Source organism: Phoca vitulina, unplaced genomic scaffold (assembly GCF_004348235.1).
Source record: "Phoca vitulina isolate PV1807 unplaced genomic scaffold, GSC_HSeal_1.0 scaffold2, whole genome shotgun sequence".
NCBI lineage: Eukaryota > Metazoa > Chordata > Mammalia > Carnivora > Phocidae > Phoca > Phoca vitulina.
Window position 1 is genome coordinate 73911553 of NW_022589705.1, and position 27344 is coordinate 73938896.

General features: G+C 39.7%; 1 protein-coding gene across 3 annotated transcripts in view; it reads right to left on the minus strand.

Annotated features, from left to right (window-relative positions):
- Window positions 1-850: 850 nt before the first annotated feature.
- Window positions 851-27344, minus strand: part of LOC116621918 (protein argonaute-4) — a 37081-nt gene continuing 10587 nt past the window's right edge. For 2 of the 3 annotated variants that reach the window (XM_032387946.1, XM_032387938.1), the window contains exons 3-18: window positions 25518-25638; window positions 23915-24096; window positions 23590-23726; window positions 23351-23485; window positions 22322-22409; window positions 20367-20514; window positions 19777-19896; window positions 19523-19651; window positions 19137-19270; window positions 17822-18006; window positions 16651-16810; window positions 13682-13997; window positions 13408-13542; window positions 7200-7301; window positions 6731-6930; window positions 851-4612 (exon numbers count right to left, since the gene is read on the minus strand). In XM_032387946.1, the coding sequence (XP_032243837.1) occupies window positions 4504-4612; window positions 6731-6930; window positions 7200-7301; window positions 13408-13542; window positions 13682-13997; window positions 16651-16810; window positions 17822-18006; window positions 19137-19270; window positions 19523-19651; window positions 19777-19896; window positions 20367-20514; window positions 22322-22409; window positions 23351-23485; window positions 23590-23726; window positions 23915-24096; window positions 25518-25638 (2401 nt within the window). In that variant the 3' untranslated portion in view covers window positions 851-4503. The remainder of the gene's footprint in view (window positions 4613-6730; window positions 6931-7199; window positions 7302-13407; window positions 13543-13681; window positions 13998-16650; window positions 16811-17821; window positions 18007-19136; window positions 19271-19522; window positions 19652-19776; window positions 19897-20366; window positions 20515-22321; window positions 22410-23350; window positions 23486-23589; window positions 23727-23914; window positions 24097-25517; window positions 25639-27344) is intronic. The other variant, XM_032387956.1, reaches the window with a different exon arrangement.

Genomic DNA, 27344 nt, shown 5'->3' on the forward strand with positions numbered 1-27344 from the left:
GGAAGCCTGCTTCTCCCTCTCCCACTCCCCCTGCTTGTGTTCCCTTTCTCGCTGTGTCTCTCTCTGTCAAATAAATAAATAAAATCTTAAAAAAAAAAAAAATTTTACTCTTCTATGTTCCCAGCACCTAGGCAGAGCTTGGCATGTAGTGGGTTTGTGATAAATGTTTGACAATGGATAAACAGGAGGGGGATATTGTACTGATGGAAAAAAGAACTACCTGTAGTAAAGTTAGTTGTATGCAGAACGTGCTTCTCTGGTAAACCATAAATTCCCTGAGGATAAGTGCTATACAGTGTAAATCTCTGCATTATTTCTGCCGTGACTCACCCTGATGTGGTGAGAATTTTTTAAAGACTTGAGACTGGATAGCCCCAGGTTGGGTGAATTTAGGGAGCTCCTCCTCTGGAGAAGTCAGTCTTAAAGTATGTGGGCCATACCGCCCTCTGGAGACTGCAGATTTTTCTCAAAACTTCACTTAAATAGATCTTCCCATTAAGAGCTATACCCAGAACCCTGATGAATCTTGTAAAAGTTTTCATATGTGAAATTTTGCTAAGAAGCTCTTCCAAAATTCCCAAATATCAATTTCTAAAGATAAGGAGACCCAGGAGTTAAAAACACCAAGTTTCCTCTCTGTTTTTTCTCAAATTTCTTAAAATAGAGGAAACTTTTTTAAAAGCAACCATGCATGTTACAAGTACAGTATACTCCATATGTATCAGACAATTGACAAGAAAAACAACTTTTGGCACAAGAATGCCAATTTATTCTCTTTTGGACACAAGAACACAAAATATCCCTGCAGGCCAAAAAAAAAAAAAAAATCGCAAAATTTAAACAACCATCATCATATCTCAACATGGGGATACCACCCCTCCTTTAATAGTTTAGAAAGTACCTCGTATTGCTAGAGACATACATCCAGTCCAAAGTTAATAAAATACATTTTTAGAACATTACAGGTCTAACAATATAGAAACCAAAATTACACCATTAGTCAAATGAACAAATGCAAACATTTTCAGCCACTAGACATAGAAAGAGCATGAATGTCAATAGCACGGGATAAGAAAATGGTTAATCAGTAACAAGATCTTCCCTTTAATTCGACAAGGAAAAATCCCTGGAGTTCAAGCAGTATTGATACAATGCCCTCAGCCTCCACTTTCTTAAAATGAAAGCAGAGCTCCCACTTCGCTATTGAGCAAGAAAATCTTACAGCACATCCACAAAGGGTCGCTAGGGCAGGGCGGAGAGGGTGAGCCTTCCTATACAGCGGGTTGCCTTTTCCCACAGGCAGGATAGATAGCTGAGCCAGGTAGGGAAGCTCTGACGTAGGCTGGGCACCAGATCCTAAAGTACAGACCATATAGAACCTGTAAATCATTACCTTTGGAAGCAGCAAATGAAATTTATAGTAAGAATGAATATGTTCTACCTGCCCAGACTCTAGCTGCACTGGGCCAGCTAGTTCACTTTAGAAACCACTCAGGGTTCAACAGCTAACGACAGTAAGAAAACATAATTGGTTCAACATTTGGGTCTTCACCACTCTCCCAATGTCCCCGCTTCCCATCCCCTGTTATTCTGTCGCATTGCTATACTTCAATCTTTCACACCACATGACAGTGCCTGAACAGGCTGCATTAAAAAACAACAACAACAACAACAACAACAAAACCAAACAGCCTAAATCTACTTCTAGAGAATGCACACCTCCCATTGATTGACACATGCATAATGATTCAGTCAGTCCCAAGGGGTTATGGTATTCAAATCATCAAGCCAAACTGAAATTATGCATTCAGACTTGCTTGCAATGGTATTGCTGCAACTCTGATTCTGTAGTGATTACCTCTTCAAGATTCACCCCCTCAGCAGGCTTTTTTTTCCCCCCAATAATCCTAGTTCTTCCATATTTCTTTCCTTTCATCCAAAATGAGAGCATTTGCCCCCTTAAAGGTACTGTTTCCTATAAAAAATAGGCCTCCCGGCTTTTCCTCCACCACCACGCTGATTTGCCCCAGTGTACAGGACTGACTGAGGTTGTACAAACTATATAGTTCAAGGTCAAGCATATAGCCCAACTGCCGGCAAACGAATCAGGGCCTCCTGGCACTCCGCCTTGCTCCCTGCTCCATACGTGCCAGGAGATGATGAGAAGTGAACTTCTGTGCGTGAACAAGCAAGCCCCAGGCACTCAAGTGCAGGCGTGGTGCCCGCTGGCCAGCCAGCCAGCCACCAAGAGTTCTTCACATCCTGGACGCCAATCAGTCCTCCTTCTCCTAAAGAAGCTTCTGTTGTTTCCTCCTCTTGGGTCCAGGGCGGCCATGCTGAAGGGTATTTTCTGAGCTCTCCCTGAACAAGTGTGAATAAAAGCAGCAGCTCTGGCTAACCAACATGTCCTGATTTGTAGTATCCAAGTGAGGTATTTGCAGAAAAGGAAAATCGTAAGAAATTAACATCTGCCATCTCTTCACTCCTGCCTGTGTTGTGCCTCAATTACAGAGCTTGCTTTCATCCCACTATACGCGGAGAATAAGGATGTCTGCAGTCATCTTAATGAGCTACAGGACTCAATATACATTATAGAACTCTCAGAGACCAGTCTCAGCAAACACGGGTGGCGCCGCTGATCAACAGCACATGGAAATGTAAACTTCAATGTATTTACAAGCTTCTTTGAAAGACTGAAGAAAAACAGTGCTTTGTATTGCTGGGATTTTGAGAAGGCTAGTTTAAGAGATTTGGACCGGCTAATGAGTTCAAGCAAACACCCTTCACCATCAGATCCAGTGTTTCCCCACCAGCAGTTTCCAGACAGAAGGGGCAAAATCGTTTTCCCACATTGTGTCTGTCTCTTCCACCAGCACTTTCCTCAGCCATATGGACTGTGGCTCTGGGGCTTTTATCTCCTTCTCCAGCTCTCACTTCTGAGGTTCCAGGATAGAGAATCACAAGTCAGTAAAATCTGGGCTGGGAAACACTGGCTGGAACTACCAAGACTCTATGTAACTGTTGTCCATTCACAAAGTGTTATCTACACTAAATACAAAATACATTTTTCCCCTACATTTTCACTGATGCTTGCTTTAGATCAGCTCCTTTTGTTTGGACAAGAAAGGAACCCGTCTCCTTGTGAGTGGGATCTAGAATCTATTAAGAAAGATTAACCTTTTCTATGCAGTTTTAGTTTAGTGAAAGGAAGGAAACCCCACCAAGTACATTTCAGGTTGAAAGAGAAGCAAAAAAATTTGCACTGCACATGACTGTGTGAGTGACCTTGATTCCCGGGAAAAAAAGTTTTAAATGCTGGTACATTTGTGCAGGTCGCAGCATCGCTCAATGTACCTTAAGGATTGGCAAAGCCCATCCGATAAGGAAGCATCATGGTCCTAGCTTATTTTAAAACATAGTGACAGGACACCAACTGTGACTACAAAACAGATAAAAATAATTCTTTAAAGTCATGGAAATATATGTCTTTTCTGACCAGTTTCAGAAATTGCCAGATTATGATCTATAAGAAATAGCTGATAAAATCATACTGAAATCTCATCTAGAAAACTACATTGTTGGGGGAGGAAAAGAGGGGACCTTAAAAAAATGCTTATTGCCAAAGTTAATTTTCTATGAGAAGAGTTTAAAAATCATTTAGATCTAACAAACCACAGAGCAGCATAAAATGGGCACTTTTGAAAACTTTGAAAAATACTAAAAGCTAATTTTTTTTTCAAAGAGGGGGAAACATGAGTACTTTTACCATGGCAGTGTTATCTGTCACCGTGACATGCATTATATCTGTTTGTGCTACACATTCATGAAAGTCGACCAAATAAGAGAACTGCCGGTCTGAATCTGCAACCAAATACAGTGCAATTGCCTGGCAGCCTGTACTTGCACCAGCTCAGGTCTGTAGAGATCAAGAAGATAAAGTAGGAAAACTAATAAAACTCTGTAAAACTTTCAAAAATGAATGCTCGTTAAAGGCATTTACAGTGGTGAAGTCAGAAATCTCCATTAAAAAGTCTATGGACCCACACAATTAAAAAGTTACGCTGAACTGAAGTAGATTGTTTGGTTTTTCTCTCCCACTTATGCATACACCCCACTCAATGAGTACAGAAAACAAGGAATAATCTTCTCTTATAAGACTAGAGGGATGCGGTGAACACCACAGCTAGCAAAATATTCCATAGAAACCTTTCTTGTAAAGTCCTTAAGGAAGTTCAGGCTGATCAGCCTTTGCATGATGAGGTAAAAATTCAGTCCAGTGCATCAGAAAAGACAATCTATGAGTATCTATTACTTTTAAAAAATGGCTCAATTTTGTTGATGCATCAGACAGTGCTGCAAAGTATAGATTCAGTGCAACTATTCCGAGCTGCTGGTAGAAGACCACCTGAAGTCACCTTGGCTCTCTCCAGAGGCGGTAGGCATTTGAAACATTTTGAGGCTGCATGGGGGTGCCAGATTGGTTGAGTTCTTTTTCTGAGACTCTCAGGCAAAATACATCGTGTGCTGGGTATCATGGTGGATCTGCACAGCCTTGGCCAAGGCCTGAGGATCCCGGCCGTTGCTCTGTCCTGACACATGACTGCCTTCCGCGCTGTAAAGACAATGCAAAAAACCAGGTGTAACAAACACCACTTCAAACTTCACATGTTTCAAATAGCACAAAGACTACTGGATTGAAGATCTTAGGCTCAAGCTGTGGTTCCTTAAATAATTTGTTGTGTCTCTCTAAACATAAGCTCACTCAACTGAAAAATGCATACAGTTTATTGAATGGGCTGTTGCAATAATTAAATAGAATAATGTCTCCAAAGACCCAAATCCTTAACAGTGCTTACATTAGGATTTCCACTGCCTGCTATGTCTGGTTACTGCTTATTTGGCCTTTAGGCTTCAGTCAAATGTCATTTCCCCCAAAGAAATCTTCCGCTTCCGAAGTTCAGGTCAGAGCCACCTGAAACATACTTTCACAGAATCCTCTACTTTTCTTTCATGGTACTAAACACGACTGAAAGTAAATTATTAATTGGATAGTTATACCTTCCCCCCAGGAAATGTAAACTCCAAGAAAGCAGTGACTTTGTCTATCTTACTCACCACTGAACCCCTGGTGCCCAGCACATAGTACAGTCTCAATAACCATTTGTTGAATGAATTCCTGTACCTCATCTAATGCTGAGCGTACTATGTTGCTGTGCAAATGTTACTGTGCCAGGAGTCTCTTCTCATCTTCTCCTCACTGGCTACATAACCCTGAAGTTGTAACAATTCCTTCAAACTTCGGTCTTTTACGGTTAACAGTAACAACTTCTGAACATACCTCTTAAGGGTACCATAGGATATAAAGGGCTTGGTAAACTGTAAATCACCATCCCTCTTCTGACTTAAATTATTACTTTTGCTACTTAATTATTTTATTACTTAAATTATTATTGTCCTTACCATCTAAGTTCACAATCTGAGTCATCTTTCACTTCATCCTCTTCTCTCCCACTCACACCCAACTAACGGTGAAGGGCTGTCTATTTCATCCCCCAAGTAGCCTTTTACATTTAACAAAGAAAACCTGCTCTAACATACTTTGCCAGCTTCGTGCCTGCTTTCCCCTTTCATACACTCCAGCCAAAGAAAACTGGGTATTGTCTCAACATGTCACTTGCTTTCTCTTTATGTCCATTGTTCCCCTCTGCCTGGAAAATCCTTTTTTCTTCTTTCTAGAGCCAAATCCCACCCATCCAGCAATGCAAACGTCTCTAACAACCTTTCTTCTGAAGTCCCACCACACCTCCGCCTGTACTCCCTTGGGCTAATTGTCAGTGCTCAGTTTGCCTCTATTGTCTGCTATGCGGAAACAGAAAATCCCAGGAAACAGGTCTTCCTCATCTTAGGACTTTTAGTACCTAGCACAGTGCTGGGCACACAGTCAATACCTAATAAATGTGTCGAATGAATGAACGTATATTACAGAATGGAAGGTATAAAGCCACAGCTGGGCATTTTCCATAATAGCGTATTTTCAACCCTTACAGAAATAGACTTGCAATGGAATGTCTACTATTTAGCAGCTGAATTCAGACTTGGGGAAGAGCCCAGAAACTGCTACACTTCACAGATGGTCATTTGGAAAAGAAAATTAATGCAGAGAGCTTGTTCGGCTATTTAATCATGCTCAGTAACAGGTCAAAATGTCTGATGCTTCTGAGATCCCTATTTGGGGGTGAAAATGGTCTGGCACCTCTCCTCTCCCACACACATGCCCCAGATTCACTCTGATGCATTCTTCCAAATTGTACTGAAAACAAAGTGAGCTGTGCAGGACTTCCCCTCGCATGAAGTGGAATCCACAGGCCCGTGACTGCTCGGACTGGAGCCAGGGCACTGTGTGGGCCACCTTTGAGGATGCTCAGGACTCCTGAGCAGAACTGAATGCATTTGGCTCTATGGGAAAACCACAGGCAGCTCCAAATTAGACTTTTTTCCTTGGGCAGACTATAGACACACCATGCAAGTATGAGCAAGCCTGAGCACTTCTTGGACCCAAAGTCAAATTATAAGCTCTCAAAGGCACATTCAATTTTATTCGCTTCTTGAAATTTAAACCCTAAAAGGAAGTTTACCTCTTCTAAAAAGTTTTCTGTAGTCGCTCATTTTTTTTTTTTAACATGTTGCTAATTCAGACAAAAAGAGATTTCACTGTGCCTGAGAAACTTGCCTGTCATGATCTTTATCCACCAGATGATACCTTGCCCTGAAAGCTACAAGCCGGGCATAATACGCAGGGGCTGGAATGGAGACTGAGCGCGTGCAGCGCACATACGTGTGACACAGCTGGTAAGTTAGGAGCTGGAGCTCATCTGCGGTGAAGCAGTTGTCATCCCACAAGACCTGGTAATGTGAAGGACGGCTGGTTCCCTGCAGAGAGACTTTTATGATTAGGATGTTTCTGACATGGGTTGACTATGTGAGAGCAGAGAATTGAAATCCACTCCTTAAATTCAGAAGTATTCCTGCCTGGCCCACCTACCAGCAGATACCCAGACCAAAAGATAACAGTTCTGGAATACAAGCACTAAATTAACAAAGTAATGTACAGTGTTGAATAACAAGTCTAGTCAAGCCAGTTGCTGAATTTGCAAACATCTCCCTATCGAGTCGAAGATCTGAACCAGTTTCCAAATTACCTGAATTCCTGCATGACTACAGAGGTAAAAGTCAAACTCGGATGGATGTGTGATGGTGCTATCCACTGTAGTGCCCGCTGGGACATTGCCACTTTTCCCCACCTACCAAAAAAAAGGGTGCAGGGGTAGTTATAATTAGTCATCAAAATGCCAGACTGAGCTCAGGCCGTATTTTCCTCTTATGTGTTAATTGGTAACAAGTTAGCAAACTGTTCTTAAGTGAAGTTTTGAAAATCAGTTTAATTCAACATGTTGAATTTTCTGTAACGTTTCTTAGCCCAACCACTTTGTCCTTAAGTATTTTCTCGAACAAATATACTCCGTGGTTTCTCTAGGGGAATCCAGACAAATAATTATTTTACCTGGGTTGCATTACTGTCATCTATTTATAGACGATATATCGGCATTGTTCACAGAGGGGGAAAAAAAGGCATTTACAATGGATAAGCTTCCCGAGAAAAAAATTCAACTTTATTCCTTACTTGGAGTAAAAAGATACACACAACTTTCAGTAAAAGTTAAGATGAATAAATCTTTGAACTGGTACACGAGGCTCAACAAAATTAATGCTTTTATAGAATCAATAAAAGAAGTCACCAGCACATGCATTATCAGGAAGAGTGCACTGAAATGGGAATTAGGAAACCCGGGGTTTCAGTTCTAAGCCTAGTCTTGCAACTACATACCTTAACAAAGCTTAATATCTTTGGGTCTTAATCTGATCAGCTATAAAACTAGGTGACGTTCATTTACACTTTTAAAATCCAAAATTGTGGGATGCCTGGGTGGCTCAGTCCGTTAAGTGTCTGCCTTTGGCTCAGGTCATGATCTCAGGGTCCTGGGATAGAGTCCCGCATCCAGTTCCCTGCTCAGCGGGGAGCCTGCTTCTCCCTCTGCCTGCTGCTCCCCCTGCTCATTCTCTCTCTCTCTCTCTGACAAATAAATAAAATCTTTAAAAAAAAAATCAGAAATTGTAAGGCTCACTTGCAGTCAAAATTCTAAAATCAACCTTCTAGGAAAGCAGAGAAGGGAACTTCAGAAATGCATTTACAAGGAAAGGAATTAAACCTTGCTATTTGGTCAGTTTTCATCCTCTTGTGCCGTACAGCAGGGTTCCAGATGAGGAATTTTATTTCGTATAGAGGCAATGAATTTGGTAGGAGCTTATTTGGCTCCCTTCTAACTACTATTACCTTCAGCTGAATTGTGCACCAATGCGTACAGGAACATCTATGAGTACAGAAAAGTCTCATTCCATCAAATTCAAATGTGAACTTGGGGACCTACCTGGACAAGAGGAAATGTAACTGAGTTATAATAGTTCTGGCATCGTTTCCCAAAGTGTGTTCTTCAGGAATATTAGTTCCGCAGGATGTGTTTAGGTATTTTATGGTCAAACACATTTGAGAAACACTGGGTTGAACTCAAGTTAAAAAGGTTTTTCTAGGGGTGCCTGGGTGGCTCAGTCGTTAGGCATCTGCCTTTGGCTCGGGTTGTGATCCTGGAGTCCTGGGATCGAGCCCTACATTGGGCTCCCTGCTCCGTGGGAGGCCTGCTCCTCCTTCTCCCAATCCCCCTGCTTGTGTTCCCTCTTTCGCTGTGTCTCTCTCTGTCAAATGAATAAACAAAATCCTTAAAAAAAAAAAAAGTTTTTCTATTGTATGACTTCTCAGAACCTTTATTCAGTGATGTATAATCTTTAAGAGCGAGATGGAGTAAATAGAGTAAATAGTATTTCCCAAACTTATTTGACCATAGAATCCTTTTTTAAAAAGATTTTAATTAATTAGTTAATTAATTAAAGTAGGCTCCATGCCCAGTGTGGAGCCCAATGTGGGCTTGAACTCACAACCCCGAGATAAAAACCTGAGCTGAGATCAAGATATGGACGCTTAACCAACCGAGCCCTCCAGGTGCCCCGATTTTATGTTTAGGTAATCTCTATACCCAGTGTGGGGCTCGAACTCACAACCCAGAGAATCAACAGTCACATGCTCCACAGGCTGAGCCAGCCAGTTGCCCCAGCATGGAATCTTTTTTAAAGCAAATCTCTTAGAATCTACAGATGAGAACGGAAGGAGATGATGCCCTGGGGAAAAAGAGATCCAGGCATGTTCATTTCAACAATTACCACTTGAGCACCCGTGAGGAAGGCTCTGCAGCAGATGTTGATGAGAGATAGAGGCACAGAGAGAACTAATGAACCTGCACTCCTGCCCTTCATGAACACCATCTACAATGAACTGCAATGTAGTGTGATAAGAGCATTATGGAAGGCACTGGAAAAAGCTGGTAGGAGGAAATAGTTGAGCCATCCTTTGCAGGATAAGCAGGAGTTGAAAGGGGGGATGGGATGAAAACCGGAAACACTCCAAATATCCCCTAAAGTCAGGAATAGATGAACTAATTGTGGTTCAGCCATATGATGAAATACTAAGCAATAAAAAGGAATAAACTGGTGATATACACAATAAACTTGGATGAACCTCAAATGCATTATGCTAAGTAAAAGAAGCCAGACCAAAGGCTATGGTATCCCACTTATATGTCATTCTGGAAAAAAACAAAACTGTAAGGACAGAATGCCTGTCAGTGGTTGCTAGGGGCTGTAGGTGAGGGAGAAAAGGTTGACTGCAGAGGGCTTGGAAGAATGTGTGTGCATGATGGATTGTTCATGTCTTCATAGACATGGTGGTTACACAACTATATGCATTTGTCACAACGTGCAAAACAGTACATTAAAAAGGGTGGATTTTACTGTTATCTATATAATACCTTAATAAGAATAGTGGGGGGAAAAAGAGGGGGACAGATGTGGTCATCTCGGGAATTCAAATCCATAATATATATGGGAAATGGAAAGTGTATGAGGGCATGGTAGAAGGATGAAACTAAAATGTTTTGGCTACCTTAGGAAAACACTGACCACCAAAGGGAAGTATCTGGTAGACAATGGGGGATATGTGAAGGTTTCTGAATAAAGGAGTGGCAAGGTAAGATATGCATTTTTTTTTTTTTTTTTTTAAGTAAGCTCTAAGCCCAATGTGGGGCTTGAACTCACAACCCCAAGATCAAGAGTCACATGCGATATAGGAGGTTTTGCCGAGGACAGAGGTAACACACAAGAGGAAGAACTGAGACAAGAGAGTTCAGGGCAGAACACAGAAGACTATTTGAACTGGATATGGGGGGACAAGAAGGGGGAAGAATTTAAAGACAGCTCTGAAGTTTCTAGCTTGGCTGACTTAATATACAATGATGCCAAGTCACAGAAGAAAAGGAAAATTGGGGGAGGAATAGGCTTTGGATGGGGATAGAACAGTAAGTAGAAGGTTTAGACGTGTTTCGCTTGAAATGCCTGTGGTAGATTGTATCACTAGGGCCAAATATTCCCGTGCCCCTCCCTGTGGGAGGGTTATATATCCCCACCCAATTAACTCAGGAGTGGCCATGTAACGTGCTTCGGGTGATAGAGCGTGGCCTGAAATGTGTAACTTCTGGGCAGAAGCTTTAAGAGCCAACATATGGATTGTGCGGATCTTTCTTTCCCTCTGCTGTAACGACTGGTGATGTTCCAGATAGATTGTTCTCTGTCAGCCTAGGTTCCAAAAGGAGGACATCAGGGTCACAGCTGCAGCAGAGTGGAGCACTGTGGAGTGAATGTGTAATACGAGCAAGAAATGCATCTTTATAAGCCCCTAAGACTTTGGAGGGTTTTTTGTTACCACAGCATGGCCTAACCTATCTTACTGATACAATGTCTAAAGAGCATCTGAGTAAATACGTCTGGTAGACAACTGGAGGTGCAGATCAGGAACTGCACAGCAATGTTTGCAGCTGGGAATACACATTTAGGAATCTATAAACAGATCAGTGAACGCAGAAAAGTGGGTGAGACTAAAGAGAGTTGAAATTCAGAAGAGAAGAGGGAGAGAAAAGTATGGAATGCCTGGAAACATCAGTATTTAATGGCCAGAGGAGGAAGAGAAGTCAAAGAAAGTCTGATTATAGAGGAGGGTAGTGAATCTGGAAAGTCATATTATTGTTCAGGCCAAGAGGTCAGTGTAAGAACCTGACAAGATAGCACTAGATTGGAAATGAGCAAGTCACTGAGCGAACAACTTCAGTAGAATCATTGAAACTGAAGTCAGGCTCCAGAGAATGGATATCTGATGTGAGAAGGTACAGATGGAAAGTCAAGTCATTTTTCTTCTAAAAGTTTGGTTATGAAAGAAAACAAAGATAAGGTGGCAGGTAGACTGAGGAAGAAACAGAGTAAAAGGAAGCTTACTAGGGTGATCTAGGAAGAGTTGAGGAACTTTAGAGGGTGAGGAGAAGGAACTGGAGTTTTGAAAACCAAGGGTAATTAATGAAGCGTACCTTTAGGAACAAAAGCATAGGTGGAGAGATTAGCCTCTGAGATGTGCGAGGAAGGAGAGGAGAAAACACATTTCAGTACATTTGAAAGTAGAGGAGAGAGGGGTGCCTGGATGGCTCAGTTGGTTAAGCGTCCAACTCTTGATTTCGGCTCAGGGTCATGAGATCAAGCCCCCGTGTGTCAAGCCCCACGCTCAGTGGGGAGTCTGCTTCTCTCTCTCCCTCTGCCCCTCCCCCCAGCTTGCACTCTCTCTCACACTAAAATGAATAAATCTTAAAAAAAAAAAAAAAGAGGAGAGGAAGCTGAGAAAACTCATGCCTTCTCGATGTTGTTTTCTGGGGAAATAGAGGGCATCACAGAGTGGGCTGGGAGTTGAGGAGTGAAGGTTTGGAACACATGCTACGGGGACCTGGATAAATGGAGAAACTGCGGCGTCAAAGGCTGGCTGAGATTTGCTATCATGAATCTGCAATATCATTCATCATTAAACAAATGACTTTCTTCCTCAGCAATCTCCACTGGCCTAAGGGTCGAAGCAAAGGAAATGGGTAAGTGGACCAATCCAGAGTTGGACATTGGCAAGAGGCATGATTAGAGAACTGGAGATGCTGGTAAGTGTCAAGGGAGCAGGGCAGACCAAGGACCGGGATTATCAATCTCTGGAAGGTCAGGAGTGACATGGGATGGTAAAGAACAAAATGATGAGATAGCCTGGTTTTAGGAAGATAATCCAGCTCCTAGAGCTACATGGACAGCAATTTGATGGAGGGATGGAGAGGTGACAATGCAGTTAAGGAGGGGGTGGCAGGGTGTTCTGTGACCAGAGCGAGGGCAAGAGTTTGGAGAATTTGTATCAGTGGAGGTCTAAGAAGTACTACTGAGTCAGGGTTTGGGCAATTCAGAAGACAACACTTGGAATCTGAGTTGACTGGTGGAACCGGAGCCCAAGGAAAACCTTAGTTTTCCAATGATTCTGAAAACAAAACAAAACAAAAAATAGCTCAGCCTTGGATTAGAGACAAAAACTAAAGGTGTACTAGAAAATAATGGGAGTGACACACAAAATTACAAGATTAAGCAACAGAAAGAACTGGTCTCTCTGGGGGTGGATCAGGGAGGGCCTGCAAAAGATGAAATAACATCATAGAAAATATTATAGAAGCAAAGTCAGTCAATATTATGTACCTATAATTTAGCTAGTTTATACATAAATAACAGATTATAAATCAATTATACAAAATGCCTCTTATCAAAAGCTGGGAATTATACCCCAAATTAATATTCATTTACTAATTTAATCCTTACAACACCCCTGTGAGATAGGTATTGTTCTTACTACATTTTACAGATGAGAACATTATGGCTTAGAGAAGCTAACTTGCTCATGGTTAGTAAGTGTGACATTATAAGTGGTCAAAGTGTGTACCCCAAGAATCCCCTGCGCTGATATATGCACTGATACAAAATCATTTGAAAGAGAAATTCTTCCCAGAGCCACGCCTTAGGAACTGGTAGCAAAAGTAGCAAATGATAATAAAGTCCAAACAGATAAACCATCCCTTTGGCATTTGCCTGTATCACCATCGTGTATTTTGGCATGTTTTTGAGGCCCTTAAAAACTCCAGAAGCCAGCACTCCTGTCACACAAGAGAAATATTCAGTCTTGAAACCTGTATCATTCAGAAGTGATCATCTATGTTCAACTGGAGTTAGTATATTTATTAAATTATTATTACACTCCTGTTTTTAGGAAAAAAAAATTGTATGTATGCCCATTTGAAATCATATTCACTTGCATCAGCTAATGAGGCTTCTGCCATAGTTTCTTACCCTTTCTGTTTTATCTGCACAGAAAAGTCGTGTGTGGTGTCTCTTCTGCACCACAATGTAGGTTATTCCTGGCCGGTAATCTTCTTCCAAGCTAATACATGCCTTTCGAATTGCTATTAGCTCTGGCCAGGCGACCTAGGAGTTAGAAACAGAATGACGTTTGATTGAGAACTCACTTTGCAGCTCTCAGATCTGGTTTACCTGGAGTGGCAGATGGGAGGAAGCTCCATCGGACACCTAGAACCCCAAAGGCAACCACGGGTCATCAGAGTACCTGTTTCATTTGTCCCTCCGACACCCCTCCACGGTAGTAGATGATCCGAGTGGGTTTGAAGCGTGTAGATTTGTAGAACTGGATGAGCAGCTCTCGCACCATGTTAGTGAGGTCCTGAATCACCTCCTGGCTGTACAGGAGCTCCTGGGAGATCTCCTGGCGGGAGGTCTGCACCCGAACAGTGGCACAGTACCGGCTGGGGTGGCCATCCATACTGCCAACGACAGCAGCAATGGAAGGCTTCTTCCCGTCCCCTGCTGGGGGGTGCGTGACATCCGCTCCCAGGAAGATGACAGGCTGCTGGAACACCGAGGGCCTGCTCAGATGGAAGGAGACACTGACACTCAGACATACGGATGAAAATCTGTACTTTCAAGCTCACCAGATATAATCACAGATATAGTTTTACAAGACAGAATAAAGACTTAGACACATTGGGTGAGAACTCTAAGGCCCACTGAGTGTCTGTGCCTCTTTTGCAATGAATCTGAATTGACTTAGGAAGTCAACATGGTTGGGGCACCTGGGTGGCTCAGTCGGTTAAGCGTCTGACTCTTGGTTTTGGCTCAGGGTCCTGGGATCGAGCCCCGTGTTGGGCTCTGCGCTCAGTGAGGAGTCCGCTGGAGATTCTCTCTCTCTCCCTCTCCCTCTGCTCCTCCCCCTGCTGTCTTTCTCTCTCTCTAAAAGAAATAAATAAAATATTAAAAAAGAAATCAACATGGTTCTTCTATAATAGCAGGAAGGGAAGACTTTAAAAAGAGGACCTGAGCCAAATTTAATAAAATCTCTATGTGTGAATGGAAGACTTTCCCAGAATGAACTCTCTTGGGATCCTAGGATTCTTACAACAGATATAGAATTGCAGAATTTACATGGAATGGGGACAAAACCCCCAATGCTCTTTAAGATGTGAGGCTTAGAGAAGAGAATTGAGTCTACCTACTTCCCTATTTTATTTTTATCTATAGTATTCATCACTTATACCACATATTTTACTTAATTATTTTTTTAAAGATTCTATTTTTAAGTAACCTCTACCCCCATTGTGGGGCTCAAACTCACAACCCCAAGATCAAGAGTCACACACTCTACTGACTGAGCCAGCCAGGCACCCCACTTAACTTAAATTGTATTTATTTTCCACACGCACACACACACACACACACACACGAGTGTAAGCTCCACAAGGGCAGGAATTTTGTTTTGTTTTGTCTTATTCACTGCAGTATTCCTAGTGCCTGGAACATTGCCTAGCTCACAGCCGGCACTCAATAAATATTTGTTGAAAGAATGAACTCATTTATTTGGCACTGATTTTTCTAAGGAATCAAGGGGGGTAAAATCATGCATGCTTCTCTGGCAAATTCTTAAAAGTAGGATTTGGAACTGAGTACTGATTCTTAGAGTATAATATAGGAGACATTCCAAATCTGAAAATCTCTATAATAGAATAGATATCTCCATGAGGGCAGAGGCTGTGTTATATTTCTCTGTATGTATCATCATACAACAGCAAACATACATCTGTAACATACATATGCATAACATAATAACACCTTACATATACTATGTACCAGCCACTGTGCTAAACACTTTACCTGTATTAACTCATTTAGTCCTCACAATAATCCCATGAGCGTGGTACAATTACTATCTCAATTTTTCAGATTTAAAAAATGAGACAGAAGAGGTTAAGGAGCTTGCCCAAGCTTACATAACTAGGAAGCAGGAAAGCTGGAATCCAAACCTAGGGTGTCAGACACTGAGGTATGCATCCTAAACTACTATGCTATATTGTCTCAAACATTTGGGGTAAAATTAAATGATTTCAGATTTTAGGTTAACTTCCCATATGGCCTGTATACCTCATTCATCAATGGTGTAGGAAGGATTTTGTTACCTATAAATGTTATTCAAGGGCAAATTAAGATTGGAATATGATTGTATAAGAGCAAGGCACTCAATTTCATATTCTTGTCACGTATAGAAATCACTAATACCACAGCCCTAAATTGAACTTTTCAAATCACTTTCACATGTAGAATTTCACATGAAAGCATTTTAGAGTTAGCAAGTCAGATATTATCTCAATAGATAGGGAAAATACAAATTAATGAAAAGATGGACAACCCAATCTAAGAAATGGGCAAAGAACTGAAAAACCCATCACAAAAGAGGATATCCAAATAGCCAATAAACATATGAAATTTGTGTTCAACATGATTAATCATCAGGGGAATGCAAATTAAAACCACAATGAGATACTATTATCCCAAATAAAATGGCTAAAGTTAAAAGGACTGATACTACCAAGTGTTGGTGAGAATATGGAGCAACCAGAAACCTCCATGGAAATGTAAACTGGTACAACCACCCGGCAAAACTATTTGACAGTATCTCTCAATGCTAAATACACATACTCTCTGTAACTTAGCAATTCTACTCTTGGATATATACTCGGGAGAAAGAGTACTTACATCCACCAAAAATGTAGAAAAATTGTATAATGAATGTACAAAAATATCCATCAATGGTAGAATAGATTAAAATTCTGTGAGTATATTCATATAATGAAATAATATACAATGAAAATGAATAAACTACTACTTAATACAGTAACATGAATGAATTCTAGACACATAAGGATGAACAAAAGAAAACAGACACAAAATATTACATATTGTATGGTTCCGTTTATATGAAGTTCAAAAAGAGGCAAAACTAATCTATGGTGACAGTGGTTACCTTTGGGGGTTATCTATTGGGAGGGGCCACAAGGAAGCCTGACAGGGTGCTGGAAATGTTCTAGATCTTCACCTGAGTGTGGTTACATGAGTGTATACATATATAAGAAAAAGTAATTGAGATGCATGTTTAAGATTTGTGTGCTTTACTGTAAATAACGTTACATTTGATCTTAATAAAAATGTAGAGAAAAAAAGTAGAAAAAACAGAGTTCAAAATCTTACCTTTGATGAGGTACAAGCACGTTGTTAATTCCTCCGAGCTTTGCATTTATCTTCAGGCAAAGGTTGGAAAGGGTTTGGGGTGAGGTCTTCACCACATTTTTTACCTGGACACACTGTGTGGCCATACCCAGGAGGGTATCTCCAACACGTTTCACCTCCGCTACAAGGATAAATTCATTAATTAATTTAAAAATGGTTAAATATTCTCCTAATTACTAAGAGTAGAGGCCAAAATCCACACATAAACATTTACACAGTGGTGGTTTTATCTGCTAACCCCCCAGGGCAATTTTTCCTTTTCTTCCCTCCTGCAAGCATTGAAGGTAGCCCACTTCCTTTACTCCTGGATGCTGCCTGCTGCCACTAACTCAGTCCCCTGAGGTTACTTTTTCCACAGGACTGGTCTGGCAAAGGAATCCATCTCTCAGCTCCTCCCTCTCAGTATACATGCCAGCTCTTTGACTTTTAAGTATTTTTCTCCCACCCTCCCCCTCTTTTTCCTCTAAACAGGAGAGATAAACAGACAGTAACAAAAGAAACAACTACAGAAGGCGTTGAAGACGTTTTATAAAGTTCAAACAGCTGGTCTGTAGTTCCCAAATCCTTTATTTAGATGATAGCCAAAAGAACTTTGTATCACTCTTGTTACAATAGACACAAACTGAACAGCTTCTTTTCTGGAAGTGGTAGGCTCCCCCACTCTTCCCCACTCTGATATTCCTAAGTGCTTTTCACCAAACATTCCAGTTCTTCCTGCTTTGAGGACTATGGTAGAATTCCACTGTATGCCGCACACTCGTTCCCGCTGCATTTCCCGGCCCCCCCATTCTCGATCCCCACACAAAGGTTGGGAAGAGCCATGTGGCTGGTTGTGGTCAAGAAGCTGCAAATGTTAAGAGCCTTCCAGAGCTCTCTTTTCTCTCTGCCATGGGGCCAGCAACTTTCCCAATAGCAACTGCCTGTTCCCTCTGGGTCCCAGAGGGAAAATGACACGATGGCATGGAACAGGGGCCACAGTCTACCTCAATGCACACACGGCAGAAGCAAAAAATCAACCTTTGATGCTTTGAGCCACCGGGAGTCTGGGGTTGTTTGTGACTACAGCATAACCTAGCTTATCCTGACCTACTCCTTGAAATCATCCCTCGTTCAATATTAAAGGGGTCCATACCATACACTGGTGTCTTCCCAGGCAAGATAACCACAATTAGCTGTAGGCCCACGTAGGTCATTTTCAGGTGTTTGAACATGGGCTCCACGCTGTCTGCACCTTGTGCATACTTGCAGAAACAGGGCTGACCCTGGATAGGCATTCCTGCATCCTTAGAGATTTTACGGAGCTGATCAGTGAAACTCCTGTTAAAATAGAACCAAGTGGCACAATGCTTTCATTTCAGAGTATGTTCCTAGCATTTATTTTCCACTAAGATACTTCTTTTAGTTCTGCACATTCTTAGCCAAAATTAAAAATAAACAACTAAACAAAGAAAAAAATCTTTAACTGGTTGCCAAAGATGGGCTGGCAATTGTATCACTGCGATTATAATGCACAAGAATCTGTATTATTAAGCTCTCAGATCAACATTTTGAATTTTTAAAGAATTATGCCTCAACTGGGCCCCAGGAACCAGAATAGCATTTCTGTTCAAAGATTTCTTTTTTTTTTTTTTTAAACATTCAAGTCCGTAATTCTGAACTAAAGAAAAGCAAAGTCAAAATTTCAGAGAATGTGTATGTTGGTAAGCCTGGCACAAGAATGGTCGGATAAGCTTGTGTTCAGCTGAGAACTTGGAAACACAAAATTGGCATATTTAGGATTACGTTCAAACTTGTAACCTACGTGATTCAATAACAATATCAAAAGAAACCATCACTTTGAAAAAAAAAACAACAAAATTCATTGTGAAGTTTTAAATTCTGGATATGAGAAGTGACTTTATGTATAAAGCTTTCAGAATAATTTTTGTGCATTTGCCAAATATTTTGCAAGATTCCTTTTTTCCATCCAGTTCCCTTTTCCTGCCTTGATATTTCTACCCTTCTCACTAACTTCCTTTCTATAGATAGAGCTCTGCATCTGGAAGATATGAACCAATGCTCTCAGTCAGTGACCCTGCAGGAAAACAAGCTCGCTAGTAAATTACAATGATTAAAAACAGAGGAGGTTTTTTTTTTTATCTCAGCTGAAAAGATACAATTAATACCAAAGGAAGCTTCACTAAGAACTCAAGAGTCTGCCAACTGTCTCTGCTTCGGCCTTTAGTTAGTCACAGATTTCTGCTCTAAATGCAAGGAAGCTGAGTCAGATTCTTAATGTCATTCCCAAGTTTGCAATTTACTATAATACAAGGTCTTTTTCCTACAGCCAGATGGCGTCACTCTAAGAGTCAGGGATTTAGTGCCAGTGTGCACAGCACATTCACGTCATGATGGTATTTTCATATCTGGAAGGGATATTACTAAGCTGAAAATATGAAGATACTCACTTTAGTAAATCTTCCCTACATTGTTTCTGAGGCGCAAAACAAGCAACTGCCCAAACTTTAATTTCAATGCCAGCATAAAACTGCTTTCCTCGCATGTCCCAGACACCCTGGTTGGGTGTGGCTACCGTTTTATTCTTTAAAAAAAAAAAAAAAAGAAAAGAAAAGAAAAGAAACAAAAGAAAAGAGAAAAGACATTACAATCTAAGGCCATGTTAATGTTGATGAGGGGATAAACAAAACTCTATTTGGTATTAGCCAAAAGACAAAAAGCAATAAGGAGCTAAACTACGGGTAAATTCAGTGCGGTGCGGTGGAGAAACCCTGGATTATTCTCTTGTTGACTGGTTGTTGGAAGGAGCTTTTGCTGAATGAGAGAAAAAGCTTACCCGGCCTCCATATTGCAGCATCGGTGCCGGAAGTACCCTGCCTGTGAGCTCTGTCATTTCACTGTGGACAACAATACCAAATTCTTTAAGGTAGGGATCCGGTCCACCCACCATGCTGTTACTCTTCACCTAAAGAACAGGAAAGCCTGCGCATATAAAAACCAAAGAGTAACTGTGTCCTACCAGGAGTTTTCTATTGTCTTGTTTTCTCATCTGAAAGCTATAGCGTATCGTGAAGACCATGCCTTACTGACCAGTCTACTGATTTCTTCCTGTCTGTCGGGAGCCGATCTTGCTGTAGCTTTGATCATTGTGGAAGTCTGATTGTCTGTGAGCTTCTTTATACATCGCTGTCCTGCCACGATATTGCAGACCTACAGAGAGGCAAAGAGAAATTTGTTTGTGTAATGGGTTTCTATATAGGAAGCCTTTGCTAAACTGTATCTTACCTCTTCCATTCCCCAAAACATGAAAATGCTATTACCTAGGGAAGCTACCTGCTTAAAATATTTTATTTATTTTTTTAAAGATTTATTTATTCATTTGAGAGAGAGAGAGCAAGAACATGCAAAGCGGGGAGGGGCAGAGGGAGAGGGAGAGAAGCAGACTCCCTGCTGAGCCAGGAGCCCGCCTGATGCTGGGCTGGATTCCACAAACCCAAGATCATGACCTGATCTGAAACCAAGAGTCAAACACTCAATGGACTGAGCCACCCAGGTGCCCCTGCCCAAAATAATTTAGAAATTAATACTAAATTCTACTACTAGTTTAGAACATGATTTTTTTTTTTTAACTCGTTCAAGAGATTGGCAGATTTGGCAAAAGAAGATTCAGTTTAGCTTACCTCAAGTGGCAAATACGTATGTTTTTGTTCTTGTCCCACTTGGAGACAGGGAAGATGGGGGTATTTCAGCTGCAGACTATACTTCTGCTTAAAATACTGAGCTACTGTACATTCCATAGCTTGACCATTTTCTAGCTGTAAAGGAAAACTATGGGAGAGAATACCTTTTTAGAAATGTCTTCAAGTTCTTTTTTTCTTAAACAAGCAAACAAACAAAAGCCTAACATTTTCTACCTTGATCAGTCACTTAAAAAACAAAGGTCAATCTTTATTTGACCAGTTTCACTTAAGTCATTTTAGTATTTAATGAGAAAAGTGACTCTTGGAATTTTCCATGTTTGTTGAAGCTAGGATGAGAAAAATATTAAATTAAAACTTAAAAAGAAGTTAAAACGAGAAGAAGCTGCAGAATGGGAAAATACAAACTCACTAGATACATATATAATCTACACCTACAGATACATATATAATCTCTAGCTGGCTTCCTATAAATTATTAAAATCAAATAAGGACTTGGGATCATCCACAGAGGAGTTTTATCTGCTTAAGGGAACTTTTTGTTAAAATGAGTGTAACATAGTTATTGGGGCCACATTTCCAGATCCCCAAACCAGGACAAATATATGTGGATTTAGAGGCAACAAGACCAAACACATGAAACTGAGACTGTGCCAGGATATTTGATATAAACTGGAGAACAAGATTTAAGAGATTCTCTTTCTTTGGTTCTTTCAGTGGGCAAATTATCTTAAATACTTAGTACAATAATAACTTTAACCTGCTTTCTTAACTGTTACAGCCCCACAAAATAACAATGCAGCAAGGATCATCTATGTGATATTTAAATCTACGTGCTTTTAATTTTCATGCAAAGATTATACAAATCTATAAGTATAATTATTTTTCCAGGGTTATGTGAAGTAATTAATGAAAAAGATACAGTTCTTGAAACAAAAGCTACACTTCTCAATAGTGATTTCATAAGGTTTCAGTAATGTTTTTCCTCCTAGAGAATGAAGTCAATAGTATAATATGAAGAATACATGGAATATCACTTTATAACTCTTAAGAAATTTACATCAGGTGCATATGGGTTCATACTGAAGAATTTATTCAAATCATACTGAATTACTATACCACATTTATCCAGAGGTCACCCAAAAACTTCTACTATCTAGAACAAAGCTTTCCTGATGATTTTGATGTACACTAAAGTTTAAAAATTGAGAACCGTGGAACTAAAACAAAGTCAGACTAGAATATAAACAAACAAAAGGCTTCTGACTAACCAAAATAATGTAAAGTTTATATATTTAAGTTCATGCCCTTTACTTGGAGGAGCCAATATTTATTTATGTCAGACATCAGTTTAATCTTGATTACAAGAACAAAACTTACATATATAGTAAATATATACTTTCATATATATTTTCTCATTTTGCGTAGTTCACAGTGGATTAGAAGTCGGGTGATTAGAAAAATAAGATTGGAAAATGGAAATGAGTAGCTGCTAGAGACATGCCGTACATACTGATAGCTGGAAGAAGTGGCAGCCAGCTACAAAAAAGAGAAAAAGCCAAACAAAACACAAAGCAATATCTTCTCATGACAGCCTTATATGACTTATAGGACTTAACAGATCCTTTGGGACATGCATTGAGAATTATAACAGTATAATAAATGATGCTTATAATGATGACTCTGCATTGTTATATAAAAGTTGATCTGTGTTTGGCATCCTTTGTTTAAGAGGTGAAATGAATCAAAGGCAAGAAATATGTTTTTTAAATGTCTCTATCAAAAATTTTTAAAACACTTTTTAAAGCTCTGGGGCTTAAAACGGATGATCTCAGTGATTTTGAAACTTGCAATATGGGATACCATTTTCTCAAATCATAGCAGCTTCTTCTGTTACCAAAAATGTAACAGTATCATTTTCAACGTGGTTAACATACGTTTGATGACTGGCTGGCCGTCTAGTCACATTACAAACTCGATATTTTCGTTTCATCTGTCCACAGTGGGTCACCTCAACTTTAAGACCTGAAGTTAAAAAAAAAAAAAAAAGTCAAAACATCAGGTATTAATTAAAATCATAGTGACAAAAACAGGTTCAAATGTCTTCAGAACTTCAGCATTGTACAGGACTAAGGTTGCAAGGATATGAGAACAAGTTCATCATGTATAGGCAAAAAGTCTCAGCTAAGAAGAAAAACTTAGAACCCAGATGACTTAAAATGTGCAACCTACATAAATTTATTAATTTGTTCAATAAATATCTACTAAACCCCAACAATTCTGGTATTTATTATTGGGTCTAGAGATAGCCCTAATGAAGCTTGTGTTGTAGTGAGAGAAGACAGCTAATAACAAGAAGAAAAGAAATTCCAAAGGAGAATAAACTTGTGTTACTTTATTAAAAGGTAAGTTTTAAAAAAAAATAATAAAATACATAAATAAGATAAAATGAAAGTTTTTAAATTTATTTTTTATTTTTTTTAAAGATTTTATTTATTTATTTGATAGAGTGAGAGAGCACAAGCAGGGGGAACAGTAGAGGGAGAGGGAGAAGCAGGCTCCCCGCCGAGCAGGGAGCCTGATGCGGGGCTCGATCCCAGGACCCCGGGATCATGACCTGAGCCGAAGGCAGACGCTTAACCATCTGAGCCACCCAGGCGCCCCTAAAATGGAAGTTTTTAAGTGGGTAAAGGGTAAGCATGCCTGAGGGGTGCCAGCTATGGGACAAGAAGCTTTATACATCTAATTGCATTTTAATTCTCACAACAAACTTAAAGATACACATTATTTTCTTTACCTTAGAGATGAATAAATTAAGACTCATGATGAGTAAGTAACTAGCCCAAGGTCCCACTGATAGAACTGGCTGGGATGGGATGGAAGCCCAGGTGTGTCTGACTCCAAGACCCTGCTCCCTGCACTACGCTGAGCTGCCTTGCTGAGACTACGGTAATGCAAATACCTACCTCTGATTTCTTTGGTAAACTTGACACGCTGGGAATCTGTTAGCGGTTTGGTCTGTTCATTGATGTTCTGAATGTCTAAAACCTCACACATGAACTCAATGATAGGCTGAGCCCGGTAGAAAGCAGTTGCAGACACTAACAAACAGAGAGGACGGATACTTAGCTTCAGTTCAGAGAAAGGGGAAGCACTAAAAAAACTAGCCAAAAGAGTAAAGAGTGAAAGGAGCATTCTAGCGTACCGTCAATATTGAGCATCATATTCCACATAGCAGGTCTCACGGACTGATGAAAGCCAAACCAAACCTCTCTGCCCCCTCCCAGAGGGTGGTAGTAACCTTCAGGAGGTGAGAAAAAAGAACGACCCACCGGAGTGTACCTGAAGAAATGAGTTTGCATGTTTCACCATCAAAAACTCAAAAGGTCTTTCGTTTTATTCTCAACTTTATAAACAAACTTGAAACCAAGTTTAAACTGTGACTTACGCAGAAACTTTTCAATGGCTCCAGTGCGACCTACCAAAAAAATCTGACACTTGTGGGAACGAACTCAAACGAAGGTACTAACCTCATGGAGGGAAGGTGTCTTGTGATTACATCAAGTGCTTGTACTGAGTCATCTGGGACTTCATTCAAGTGCCCAGCCAAAGCTTCTAAAAGCAACTGAAGGCTCACAACTGATACCCACTGAACAGACACTTTGAAGGTTTGGTCTTTACCCTCACCTGGAAGGGTCACTTCCATATCAACCTAAGGAAAAAAAAAAATCATAGTTACACATATATATTTACAGAGTATGAAAGAAAGATCCCAGGAATATTCAACATAGTATATGCATAAGCATATTTATTTTTAAGACTTTCTGTAATTGTAAAGCATTGGAAACAACCTAAGTGTCCATCAAGAGGGAATAATATAATATTAACTATTATGTAATAGTTTGAAAATAAAGGTCTATGTTTCAACATGGATGAACCTTGAAAACATCATGCTAAGTGAAATAAGCCAGACACAAAGGGACAAATATTGTATGATTCCACTTATATGAAGTACTTAGAATAGTCAAATTCATAGGGACAGAAAGAGGGAGGGGCAGAAGAAGAGCGAGAGAGAGAGAGAGAATCTTAACCAGGCCCCACGCACAGTACGGAGCTCAACACAGGGCTCGATCTCACAACCCTGAGATCATGACCTGAGCCGAAATCAAGAGTCAGATGCTTAACAAACCGAGCCACCCAGGTTCCCCAAGACCTAAGGTAGAATAGTGGATACCAGGAACTGGGGGAAGGGGACGGGAGAACTTAATGCTTAGTGGCTATGTACTTTCAGTTTGGGATGATAAAAAAATTTTGGAGATCGATAGTGGTTATGATTGCACAACAACGTGAATACACTAAATGCCACGGAATTGTACACTTAAAAATGGTTAAAATAGTAAATTTTATGTTATGCATATTTTACCACAAATAAAAAAGAATTTGAATTAAGTAAATAATAAGTTATATGTAAATGTACAGAAATGGAAAGATCTCCCAGACACATTGTTAAATGAAAAAGCAAATCCTAGAATGATGTGCAAACAAGTAAGAATATACATAGGTGTATGCATAAATAGCTAATGCACATAAAAATATCTGAAAGGATACATACCAAACTATTAGAGTAGTTTCCTCTAAAAAGGAAAATGGGATTGGGGGATGCAGGCAGGTAGGGAGGCAGGAAATCACAGTATTTCTAGATGTCTAAGTAAGTTTATAAGGAGTATATGTTTACATATTGCTTTTCTAATTTAAAAACTAAACTTGTAAAAGAAAAAGTTATTGTGGTATTATGAATATTTCCACAAGTGGGTGTTAGATAATTTTCTATAACCTATAAAAACTCCATTTTTCAGATTCACATAGCAAGTACATTAGCAATGTGAAAACCAGAATATATGTAATCAAACTAATCTAATCTAATTCTAATAATCACAATCAACCTAAATTCTAATGCTAATCTCATCTTCAACTGTTGATTAACTACAGGACAAGAGAATATGGACACAGTAACAAATCTATCATCACTATGTGAAACAACTCTAAGAATCAAGTTGCTATTGGAAGGGGAAACATTTCTGTCCTATGTAAGTGACCTAAGTCTAATATGCACTTCTGGCTGTTAACACTTACCCTATCCCGTCCAATTGGCAGTGGATGTGCTGTGTACATGTTTCTTTTGCCATCATAGCCAGGCTGCCGGTCACCAAATATTTGCATCTTGAAGTGCCGCACCATTGTATCTACTACCTCTCTTAACAGAGAGAGTGGCAGTTAGCTTTGAGAAATGGTGAGCAGTAAGAAAACTATCACCATACCTTACTCACCTAAACTGAGTTCAAAACTACTTGGAAAAAGTAAGAGTTATAGTTAAAATTGACTTCAGTAATTAAAAAAATAGTTAACAACAGTCAACTAAAGAAAGGTAGCAACGAGAGAACAAAAGCAGCTACGAGATGATAAGAAAAGCAGGGAATAAAAAGAGAGCATAACACTTACGGCATCCTCTCAAACTCTTGCCTTTCACGGTCTTCTCCCATGACCAATATAGCCTTACCAGAATAACCTATTTTAGGTATCTAAGTTTGGCATGAATATTCATAATTGAACCATGATAAATTTGTTAGCAAATAAACATCCTCATTCAAGTATCATGGTTTCAGAAAAGAGAGTAGGCAGAAATTCAGAAATGTGAGGGCCAATAAATCCAAGTTGCATCATACACAAAGGAGTAAGTCAACCCCTTTGCCTAATGCTGGTAATTTATTATTTTTCATACTGTCTTGTTTTATTCCGAAGTGCTCCTGAGCAGTGTAGAGAAGGAAATGTAAAATATTGTCATTCCATAAAGATTACCAATGTAGTTTCTTCTTTGGAATGAAAGCCCTTTCCCTCAATCAAGCATGCACAGTTTTACCTAAGTGTTCTTGTCTATATGCCAGACTACACCGTATGCAGGCTCTGAAGTAAAGGCAGTTGCAGGATAACTAGAGTATATGGTTTAAGATGGACAGATCTGAGTCTGTGAGATTTTGGAATGCTAGAGTTAATAGAAAACTGTATCTTACCAATGTTTAGTGAGTGCTACATGCAGGAACTGTATCTTAAAAGCCAAAATATATCACAACTAGCTAAGGCATTAATATTCTGCAAATAAAATCTATGAAAAAGATACACATTTATAAACCAAATCACACAACTGAAAAAATTGATGGAAAAGTGTAGTATCATATGTTACCAATTTAAAAAAAAACTATCTTAAGAATAATACATTTTCATATTGGAAGGATAATTTCTCATCTTATATTCTTAAATTATAACCATACATAGTTTTATAGTGAAGAGATATTTTCACATCTATTCTCACTTAATCTTTGTGAGACAAATAGGCTGATGATTACTGTTTCCATAGTAAAAAGAAGAAAAAAAATTCAGAATAGGCAAGTGATCTGCCCTTGGTCACAGAGTGATTAAGTGGCAGAGCTTGGACAAGTTACTGAATCTTCCACTATCTGTTTCTTTTCATTTGTAAAATTATAATAATCATAATACCTACTACAAAAGTTTGTTGTATTAAGTGAATAAATACACACAGAATATTTAGAACAGTGCTTGTCACACAACAAGCCTACTTACTCTGGTGTGTTCACGGATATGACTCCAAGAATTTTCCTTTTTCCCGGATTATCAAATTTTTCCTCTTTATTAGATTATTTCTTTCAGCATACAGATATGCTATAGTTTCTCTCATCTTCAAAAAAATTAAACTTCCCTGACCCGACTTCCTCTTCATTTGAACCTCCCACTTCTCTGTTCCCCTTTGTGTCAAAATCCCTTAAAGGAGTTGTCTCTAATTGCTCTTCTCCTATCTCTCTTAAACCTTCTCCACCTTCCCTGCATCAAAACTACTCTTACCAAGGTCCCCAGAGGGCTCCACAATCCTAAATTCAGTGCTCTTTG